This window comes from Bufo bufo, chromosome 6 (genome assembly GCF_905171765.1).
Source record: "Bufo bufo chromosome 6, aBufBuf1.1, whole genome shotgun sequence".
NCBI classification, from domain to species: Eukaryota; Metazoa; Chordata; class Amphibia; order Anura; family Bufonidae; genus Bufo; species Bufo bufo.
The window spans coordinates 66,443,092-66,454,792 of record NC_053394.1 but is presented as its reverse complement, the minus strand read 5'-3'; the positions used below and the strand labels follow the sequence as shown (position 1 = coordinate 66,454,792).

Sequence of the window (11,701 nt, the reverse complement as noted above, 5' to 3'; positions counted from 1 at the left end):
AAACACTAGGAGTGGGGGCCCTGCTCGCAAGAGCTTACAATCTATGAGGAAATGGTGGGCGACACGAAGGGTAGTGTGTGTGTGTGTGTGTATATATATATATATATATACACACACACACACACACACACACACACATACATACACACACACTGGATGAAGGACCCGCTTCGCACGGGTATATTTCCTCTACACCGACCAAAAATATAATTGCAACACTTTTGGTTTTGCTCCCATTTTGCATGAGCTGAACTCAAAGATCTGAAACATTTTCTACATACACAAAAGACCCATTACTGTGTTAGTGAGCACTTCTTTGCAGAGATAATCCATCCCACCTCACAGGTGTGGCATATCAAGGTGCTGATTTGACAGCATGAATATTGCACTGGTGTGCCTTAGACTGCCCACAATAAAAGACCACTCTGAAATGTGCAGTTTGATCACACAGGTTACGACGGCTGCGGAGTAGGATGGGGCGTGGCCTAACCAGGTCAGGGCATGGCTTAGCGGGACTGGGGGCAGGGTTTTTAAGTCCGTCTTTTGAGGGTGGCATGAATGGCCACCCTACCTGCCCCTGAACTGTGACCTCCACAGAACTCCGTTCCCTTAACAGAGCGCCCTGCCTCTTTAAAGCTGACCTACAGCAGGGAAGACAAATGGCTCAGTTGTTATGGAAACCTGGTTAAAAACTGTGTATGTGGAGACTAAGGGCCTGCGAGCTTCTATTGGCTGATAAGGGTCATGTGACCAAGCTTCCATTGGCTAATGCATTTTTTGCGTGCTAGAGAGCCAAGACCCGGTCTAAAACCTTTCCGGACACCCAATGTACCCGTGTGCCAAATTTCGTGATTGTAAATGCGACGGTGAGGATTCCTTTAGCGGATAAACATACATATTTATATATTAGATACATACATATATACACATACATACATAATATGTTTACAACACCAGATACTAGGCTCTTTTCACACCTTGTTTATACAATTGCATACTACTGAAGTCCATAGCGCATACATGGATAGATTCTTCAAGTACACACCAACAAGATGTCACTGGTGTCTCATTGTGATGAGACAACCTACTATAGCTTCCAGCAGTCCAGGTCCTAACTATTAGAGGAGTATGCATGTGCTGAGTTGCATGGCATCTCACTAAATAAAGACAAGGCTACAAACCTATGGGTGGTCAATGGACCGCTATGCTTCTATGTGACACTGACCATAGTGGTAACGGTGATAAAAGTTGTCCGATTCAGATATCAGACCAAATACAAAGAAGTATGGCACTACATGGGCACAGTGAGTGGCACGCTATTGATGCTGTGTGTCTGGCACTGTAATGGGACTACATTAGCTGGTACGATACATGGAGGACACCTGCTGACACTGTAAGGGGGCGATTTATTACACACCTTAGCTGCCGTACACCATCCAGTTGAAAAGAAAGACAGCAATTGCCATGACTAAAACGGCACCTGAAACCTCCTCTTCAAAATGAGGTTCTGCAGCAGCTGTGCTGTGTACTCCTTACTATAATCCGACCTTCCTGACCTGTATTGGTCTGCTGCTCCACTAAACTCTGATGTAACTTCTAATATAATATCCAGTATACAGTATCACAACCAATGAGGACAAAGCAGCGTGTGGTTTTAGCAGGTTACGGTTTGGCAGCATGTCTAATTTTAATCCCAAGAGTTGTGAAACCACAAATCCTGCTTCTACTGCGCAGGACAATGATCTGGGTAAAGAACGCAGGTGAATAAATACCACAAACCACAGAGATGTGTTTAATCCTCCTCCTCTGCATTCGGTTTATGGTCCTCTAGCATTTCTAAACCCTGTACTACAGCACGGCATAGGTGTCAGAATAAGGGAGCAGCAGCAATTTTGCAGAACGGATGCGGACCCATTCATTTCAATGGAGCCGCAAAAGATGCGGACAGCACTCCGTGTGCAATACACTACGGCCGTCTGAATGGAGCCTTATGTGCAGAACTACTCGTGAATTACTGCAGAAAACAGTCCAGAATCGCAATGACAGAATTCCTTTAAGGCCACCTGCACACAGGTGCGGGTGAACGCACATGAGATCCACACAAACTTCTGCACGGATTTACTTGAGTTTCTGCTGCATATATATATATATACACGCACCAAAATCTGCAATGTCTAACAGCAGTTTTTGGTGCGGATTTGATGCATTTTTTCCGCAGATCTCACAGTTCCACTGAAATTAGTGTCATCTCATACACTTTGCTGGTACTTTAATACGCTGCAGTTTTCCTGCACGGGAATCCGCACGGAAAAACTGCATGTATTCTGCAACGTGTGCAGGTGGTCTAAAGGGGATGTCCCAGTAGCAACATTTACCAGCTATAAACAGAAGTGAATAGAGAGGTGGTCACGCATCTACACCACTGCTTCATACGGGGCAGTAGAGGACAACTCTTCTCGTGATTACAATGTTCGGACCCCCAGCAATCATACTCTTATCCCGTGTCCTGTGTGGAAAACCTCTTTGTGATGACTGTAGCTGCTCCCATTGGTTGTCACCCAGTATTCCTTGCCAGAGATGGAACTAGCAAAAGAAAACTATGGGTAATGGTACTTTCACACTTGCGTTTTTCTTTTCCGGCGCCGATTTCCGTCCTCGGGGCTCTAAACCAGAAAATAACTGATCAGTTTTATCCCCATGCATTCTGAATGGAGAGTAATCCGTTCAGGATGCATCAGGATGTCTTCAGTCTTTTTGACTGTTCAGGACAGAGATAAAACCGCAGCATCCTACGGTTTTATCTCCGGCCACAAAAACTGAACACTTGCCTGAATGCCGGATCCAGCAATTTTTTTTTCCATAGGACTGTATTAGTGCCGGATCCAGCGTTAAAAATACCACAATGCCAGATCCGTCCTTACAGTCTGCGCATGCGCAGACCTTTAAAAATGTGAAAAAAAAAAAAATAGAAACGGATCCGTTTGTCCGTATGACAAATGGACAGACGGATCCGTTCTTGCAATGCATTTGTGAGACGGATCCGCATCCGGATCAGTCTACAAATGCTGTCCGTTTGCATGCAGATTGCTGGATCACTCTGCCGCAAGTGTGAAAGTACCCCAACTTCAAGGGGTAGTCCACTCAGGTCCAAACACTTATTAGAGAGCTGCCTAGAGAAAAATGCTGCCCCCCCCCCCCCCCCACATGTTAACACCCGTTAACTGATGGAAAACTCAGGGGTATACATTTACTAGCTATTATCTTTTTTATTTTTTTTATTTAAAGGGAAGTGACAATTGATTCTTAATTCAGCTGCGGTGAACAATTCCTTAAAGTTAGATGTATTCATTGGTGACTCATCCATAATAAATGTTAGGACTGTAGGATATTCAGGCCCCTACAATAAGAGCACCGAGGACCACAGCTCTAACTAATGAGTCACAGCTATGGTATCACAAACCGGGGCAGTAATTAAACATAAAAGCGCAAAAAAGCAGCAAACAATTAAGGAAACATATGAAAGCATGTTCTAAACCCAGCTTTTATTTCATCGGTGATCACCGTGATTAATAAAAAGTCTGTTTTTCAGGGCAGGAAATGAGATATTGTAATGTTCCTGGTGTGGCGGGGCTCAGGCACTGGTCACCCTCCAGGCATTCCTACAGTTAACGCCAGGCGTCTAGATTCTCAATGACAGGAGAGTAATTTCCCGGCGAACTCTGTCATCACAAGCAGATGATTATGAAGCGGCGGTGGCAGAGGCTGGAGATGTTTTATGGGACAGGAGTTCCTGCTCGCACACATTTATCTTCTCTTCTTTGCTTGCAGATCAGCAGGTACAAAGCGACCTGCTCCGCAAGTCTTCATATTCTTACCCTTTTCTTAATGGCTTCATATATCATGAAGACCGATAGATGAAATTACAGATTAGGTGATGTGCCGCCTTATACTTAGGTGCTAAATGTCTTTTTTATCTCCTAGGTTACATTCTTCTTTATTCTGGTGAAGACCGCCGCCACCTCCTCTGCACCTGAACAGGTTTCAAAGGAGAAGACTAAAGCCTCTGATGTCAACGCCGTTCTCAGATCATGATAATGGATTGTGCCCATATATCAAAGCTGTGTGTAAATATGGCTCCCCGGTGGAGATGGACTGAGCGCTAAAACTGATTTATTTAGGACATTAATCCACAGAAAAATCAGCTTTAAAACTCGTCGCCATCAAGAAGACGATCTGGTTAATACTGGGTGGCAGAAGTGCAGTTACTAAGGTTTATTGAATGGTTTGGCTGCACTTGTAATTGCCATTGATTCAGGTTGCAAACACCGATGAAGCGTGGCAATCAGCAGAGAAACGCGTGCGTTAGGCTGGGTTCACGTCACATTTTAAGCTTCCATTTGACGTATACGTTACAAAAAAAAGGATACAAAAATGTAGCACACCACGTTCTTGTATCCTGCACAGTCTGGTAAAAAATAAAAAATAATATATATATATATATATATATATATATATATATATATACATACTTTTTTTTTTTTATGGAACTCTATGGCATCAGTCTGAGGCATCCGTTTAACGTATACGTTTTTTGTATACGTTAAACAGATGGGAAAAACGTGATGTGAACCCAGCCTTACAAGTAGCTTGAATTCAATAGCAACCTAAAGGCATGTCCACAGGGGACGGATACACTGCATGCAACAAATCCACAGCTGTTTAGACTGGTGCTACAGGTTGATCTTGGCTGCGACACCCGCAGCGCGACCGAAGATTGCTGTGTAGCAGTGCAGCCGCTCAAGTGTTTTTGGGGTCGCAGCAACTTGTGAATCAGGTGTCAACTCCATTCGGCTCAGTGGCTGCAGGGCTATTGCATCTTTGGTCGCGCGATGGCGTTGCAGCCAAGACGGCCATGTAGCCCTAGCCTTACAGTACCAGCAAAGTCAATAAGATTTTGAGATCCACACACCGTGAAAAACAAATCTGCAGCATAAATCGACCTGCAGCATGACAACTCATTCTGCAGAGATCCAGCGTGGATTTTACCCTTTGCAGATCATTTCTGACCACATCCATGAGAGCCGTATAAACTTGAATGACATCTCGGACGCATCCACTGTCCCCTTCAAAGAGATGTCAATCAAGCCTAGATGAGATGGGAGACCCTAGGACACTAGGCTTCTGAAGAAACACCCAGCAGACATTTGGAGACTATCTGCATGCGGTGATGTTGTTCAGTAATAAAGATACTACTGATGGCTCACAAGGATAGGATTAGAAAGGTCTCCCTAAACCTTGTATAGTGGTGTTGTAGGTTCATACCTCTGTTTAACAGAGCCGAAGTTCACTGGATCCGGCCAAGGTGGATACTGTCATTCACCACTGGACCCTATTGAATTTAATGGGATCTGGCCCTTTCTGGCAAAATACTGACTTTTGGCCGGACGAAATCCGTTGCATGCCAGAAACCAGCCAGATCCCATTATAGGAGTCTGGCGGTGAACGGCAGTATCTGGCTTGGCCGGATTCAGTGAACTCTGCCGTTTTCTGCTGGACGGATTAGCGAAACGGATGTGTGAAGCTACCCTTAGAGCAGTTTAGGGAAGCCAAACCTGTTGGTAGGTTCCCTTTAAGGAATTGCTATTAATTCAATTACATATTACAGTCTCAACTTTAAACTGCACCCATCACTTGCTGTATACAGGCAGCTGCTCTGTAGACTTTTACTCATGAGCTCTTATTGACCATCCTAGATAATACTTTCCTGCTCTTTGCCAATGGAAAAGGGTTATCAACCATCCAGAAATTTCTGGAAAGTCCATAAAAATAAGTGACTTTTTTCCTGTGCCCGTGAAAAAAAATTGATGTGTCCTTGATTTTTTTGAGGGGGCACTAGAGGGCATTACTAATGTAAAGGGGGCACAATGGGGATTTCTACTGTGAAGTGGGCACAATGGGGATTGTTACTGTGAAGGGGGCACAATGGGGATTATTACTGTGAAGGGGGCACAATGGGGATTATTACTGTGAAGGGGGCACAATGGGGATTATTACTGTGAAGGGGGCACAATAGGGATTATTACTTTGAAGGGTACACAATGGGGATTATTACTATGAAGGGGGCACAATGGGGATTATTACTGTGAAGGGGGCACAATGGGGATTATTACTGTGAAGGGGGCACAATGGGGACTATTACTGTGAAGGGGGCACAATGGGGATTATTACTGTGAAGGGGGCACAATGGGGATTATTAGTATGAAGGGGACATGTGGGGATTATTACTATGAAGGGAGCACAATGGGGATTATTACTGCGAAGGGGGCACAATTGGAATTATTACTGCGAAGGTGGCACAGATAGGGCATTACAACTGTGAAAGGGGCACAGAGGGCATAACTACTGTGAGAGCACAATGTGGGCATAACTACTGTGAGGGGGCACACATCTGTACAGAACTACTGTGAAGGTTGTACAATGAGGGCAATACTACTGTGAGGGGGTACAATTGTTTTTAAAGCAGGGAACTATTTGCTCCCTACTCCACCATTGAGCCACCAGCGCTCCACAGCAGCAGCAGCACAATGACCTCACACATGGTCCTGCTGATCTGTGTAGGAGGAGGAGCGGGGCAGGCTGGGAATCAGCTTCTGCTCCTCCTACACAGCAGCTCGATGTGGCACAGTATCCTGCTGCTGCTGCTGCTGATGGGGAGTGCAGATCATGGAAGGAGCCAGATGACTGAGGCCAGGAGGATTTATTGTTTGTTTTTTTCACTTCGTGTGAAGGGGGCACATCTGGGCATAACCACTGTGAAGGGGGCACTGGGCACATATCTTGGCATATCCACCGTAATAGGTCACATATCTTGGCATATCTACTTTGAAGGCGGCACACATCTTGGCATATCAACTGTGAGGGGGCACATGTTTTTGGATATCTACTGTGAAGGGGGCACATATCTTGGCATATGTACTGTGAGGGGGGCACATATCTTGGCATATCTACTGTGAGGGGGCACATATCTGTGAGTAGACCTGAGAGACTGAAACACTGGGTAGAAAATAAAAGTAGGCACATAAGGACTGATTCACATATACCCGCTCTGTAGCATGCTGTGTGTAAGGTATTTAATCTAGAATACATGCAGTTTCATTGCTGTAAGCGCCGTGCAAAATGCCACAAGGGGGCCCACTGAGACTTTATCGCCCACATGAACCTGGAGCCGGCCCTGGCTACAATATAATAAAATAGCTTGCCACAAGTTCACTAGTACAATGCAAAGACTAACATGTAAGAGAGTCACATCAGAAATGTAGACTTTAAGAAGACAGTAGTAGGAAGAGTCACTTGCTTGCGTTTCCACTTGAGTAGGATATCCCGCCGACAACGTCCATTTTTCCAGTTTTGAGAAACCCGTACTCTTTCCTTCACAGGAATTCCAGAAGCCCTGCAGACAAAGACCGGTGTTATTCCTCAAATCCTCGTCTGAAAAGGTCTTAGGTTTACATAAGGAATTATACCATTTTGCCTGTCCAACTTCAAGGAAAAGTAAAGCTGTGATACATTTTCCTATAGCAAGACAGTTCAAGCTGTTAAAAATGCAGGTATGGAACAGCATCAAAAAAAGAAACAAAACTAATATATATATATATATATATATATATATATATATATAAAAAGCAGTAAGCAGAAAAGGCAGAACCTCATTTAAAATGTCACATAGCATAACGCAGATGTGTCCTTCGTTACCTTTCCTTTTGGATAGATATTCAGAGATGAGGGGCGCAAGATGACCAGCTATGAAAAGGAAAAACTTTTGCTTTACTCACAGCAGCTTACAATGTAATGCAAAGTTTTATTTTTTTTTCTTAAATGGACTGTCCACCCCTTTACAACCGATGGCATATCCTCAGTATAAGCCATCACTATCTGATCGTGGGGGTCTGACACCTTGCGGGCCCGCCGATCAGCTGGCACCAACTGTGCAGTTGACACTGGAGCTAGTGCAGTACAGCTGATAGGCGTGGGGTACATGGTGTCACAGCCCCGCTGATGATATAGTGAGGACCTATCCTGAGGATGGTCCATCACTTGTAAAGCAGTGGACAACTTCTTTAAAGGGAAACTATCAGCGCAAATTTGAGTAAGCGGTGAATAATGTGATGCTTAGTCCGGTTATGTAATTTTTATCTTCATACTTCGATTCCGATGCTGTGATCTGACAAACCTAAATAAACATAAATTGAGAGGACTCCCGGGCTCACGCACATAATGGAGAGGACTCAAAGAGGACTGCTGGTTTGGTGGAGCACAGTGTGATAAAAATTACATAATTACGTAACACTTACTTAAGGCAGACGATTGTGAGGAGGGAAGCGTTCCTTCCCGGCAATCGCCTGCTCGTTAACAGAGGAGAACGCTGCTATTATATGCAGCGATCTCCTCTGCAGTATGGGGGAGCGATCGTTATGCTATCTTTTTTTTGTCAAAAGATTTGGATTGATCAGGCAATCGGCGGCAGTACTACACTGCCAGATGAACACTAACTAGTTCGCAACCATATGCCGAAAAATCAGCTGGTATAATACAGGCTTTAAACCATACACCTGTTACTCTGGTTTGGGAGGTGTTGTGGACCTGGGATATTCACTTGAAGGCCTCATGCACACGACCGTATTTTGCGGTCTGCAAAAAACTGATCCGCAAAAAATACGGATGACGCCCGTGTGCATTCCGTATTTTACGGAACAGCTGGCCTCTAATATAACAGTCCCAGCCTTGTCCGTAACGCGGACAATAATAGGACATGCTCTATTTTTTTTTGGCGGAACGGAAATACGGACATACGGAAACGGAATGCACACGAAACGGACCCTGAAGGAAAATACGTTTGTGTGCATGAGGCCTAAGTCAATCTTGCACTACTCATCTCGGGATATCTTGAGAGAAATCTGGATATACAATCACCTCCCCCATGAGAAGCACATATACAGTAATCTACTGTATATCGATGACCATTGGTTAGCCCAACTCATCAAACTTCCGGTCAGGCAAGGATGGGAGCCACGCTGGAACCAGGATGACCAGACTAGGTGAGTGTTTTTTTTTTTCTTTTATTCTCACACCATGCCCTGCCATCCCAAATGTTTTTTTTTTTGGGTCTAAGACAACCCCTTTAAAATTGGACCTCACAATTAGTTATGTCATGAACCATCCATGGAACAACCTGGGCAGCTTTAAGCAAAAGTGACAACTGATCACAAAGTTGCAGGAGACACACTCTCAATCATTTCAGTGGAAGATTTGCAAATTTTTGACATGCAGTAAACAGAAATAAAAAAAGGATAGAGATAATTGTAAACTGAATACATAAAATAATTCAAATTAAAGTATCACACTTTATATGCTCTGACCTAAACTACAGAAGACACAGAAAATCCCGCTGCGTATGTGGCAGAACTAAGGGTAGTTAACACGTAGTGCCAAATTTATCATTAAGATTGCCCACTTTTTGTGGCGTGAAAAAGTTGCAAACTACCGCCGGGCTCACCACTTTTTAGATAAGGGGGCATGGTAAGGGCAGGAAGGGGGCCCCGCCACATTTATCAACTTCTACGCCAGTTTTCTGGCATAGAAGAACACTGAAATGTACGCCAGCCAGCGTACGCCTGGTCATAATTCAGGTGAAGCATCCAGCAGCGTGCCGGGCTAGGATAAATCTGGACCATAGTTTTTTGGAGGAGGTTTTGAGGCAGATCTTCCTCCAGACTTTTCAGCCAAAGCCAGAAGCGGATCCAGCGGGAAGAAGGAGTATAAATCATTCCTTTATATTTGCCATCCCTTTCAAATCTCCTTTTGGCTTTGGCTGAAAAACATCCTCAAAACCTCCTCCAAAAAACTCTGTGTGAACCTATAGCCTAAGGCTAACATGATGATGTATCTTCAATCAGTGGTTTTACATAGAACTGCAGCTCAACCCCAGGGTGGAGAAAATATACAGTGCAAAGCGCAAATTCATTAAAGGGGTTTTCAGGGATTTTGATACTGATGACCTATCCTCTGGATAGGTCTTCAATATCAGATTGGTGGGGGAGGGTGGGACACCCGAGACCCCCGCCGATCAGCTGTTTGAGAAGGCAGCGGTGCTCCTGTGAGCACTGCGGCCTTCTCACAGCTTACCAAAAACGGCGTAGTACATTGTAAAGCGGCTATCGCGCTCAGCCCCATTCACTTCAATGATGCTGCGCACGATACCAAGAACAGCCGCTATACAATGTATGGCGCTGTGCTTGGAAAGTACCGCTGCCTTCTCAAAGAGCTAAAATCGGCGGGATTCCCCGGTGTCAGACCCCCACGATCAGATACTGAGGACCTATCCAGAGGATAGATCTTCAGTATCAAAATCCCGGAAAATCGATTTAATACACATTATGTGTGACTTTCCCTGCGGACACTCTCCGGCAGCGTGTGGATAAAAGCCGTTAAAATCTCATCCCCTTCTCGGCAGACACTGTAGATATTCCACAAATCCGCTGGGGAAAAAAATCCGCTACCTATGGCTATACCCCTACTTTCAGGATAAGTCCAGATGCAACAATTCCGCAACACAATTTGCACGTGTTACATGCGGATTTTGCTGCGCGCCGATTGTGGATTTTACTTCTACACAACAAAGTGAAAATCCACATGGCGTGTGGAGGAAAGTCTCTGCGCGGAAAACCTAGACAGTGGTTGTGGAAACGCGGATTTCAAAAGTACAGGACGGAGAATCCATGGTGAATTCTCATCACCACCCTCAGAAAAATGTACATGTGCGTGGAATCGCGGATTCGTTTGGGAAGATCCACACAGGGATATTACCCTCTGACATTTCTGTGCTGATCAAAAATCATCTCCACCACCTAAAAGGTCTGAGGAAAACCAAAAGCTAGCAAATATTAAAACGAAAAGCAAAGTCAATTTACGCTACTCTAGTAAAAATCCCATTAGAGAAAAAGAAAAAAAAAAGGCACAACTGTAGGTAAAACTCCCAGCCCATTAGTGGAGGCTTTGAGAGGAGAGGCCACATAAAAAACGATTAGTCCCGTGTATATAAACATCACACCTAGCTGTTAATACATGTAGGAATCTCTAACCTGGCCTCGGGGCCTGCCTAAATCTCCATTTTCCCAGCCCTTTCTCAAAGCCCAGGGCTCATTTTTCTCTCCTCTCTCTCTTCTCCATCTTCCGGCACTTAGAGACCATCATAATTTGACTGCATTCCTGGGCATCTGACCTGTTTTAAACAAAACAAAAAGCAAAGCTCTTCGATCATTTAAATCTTCGCCGGCACTTGGCCTATGATCAACAAAGCTAGACCAGAGAATAATTTAGAGGTCTTACAACTGCTCTACTGAGGAAGGATTCCAGAAATTAAAAAAGGAAAAAAAAAAAAAAAAGTAATAATTGTGTTGGTTCCCAGCAGAAGAAAAAAAACAAAAAAACGCAGACGTATACCAAAGAATAGCTCAGTCCCCGTGTGACATTAAATTAAATGTACACACAATACGTCCCCCCCTTCCACCTATATATCAATAACTGCACTTGTGCTGAACTTTATGGGCTAGGGCTCGGAAAACTCGGCGCAAAAACAAAGTCAATGGAGCGGAACGTCCCCGATGGAATATAGATGCCAAAATGTATCAGAAAGTAACAATCG

At 44.4% G+C, this 11,701-nt stretch overlaps 1 protein-coding gene across 2 annotated transcripts in view; it reads right to left on the bottom strand.

The window, feature by feature from the left end:
- Positions 1-11,701, bottom strand: part of FBXW4 (F-box and WD repeat domain containing 4) — a 192,736-nt gene that overhangs the window by 139,386 nt on the left and 41,649 nt on the right. The window contains exon 2 of one of the 2 annotated variants that reach the window (XM_040435582.1): positions 7,355-7,450. The exons of the other annotated variant lie outside the window; for it this stretch is intronic. Within the exon in view, the coding sequence (XP_040291516.1) occupies positions 7,355-7,450 (96 nt within the window). The remainder of the gene's footprint in view (positions 1-7,354; positions 7,451-11,701) is intronic. 2 annotated transcript variants of the gene reach the window in all.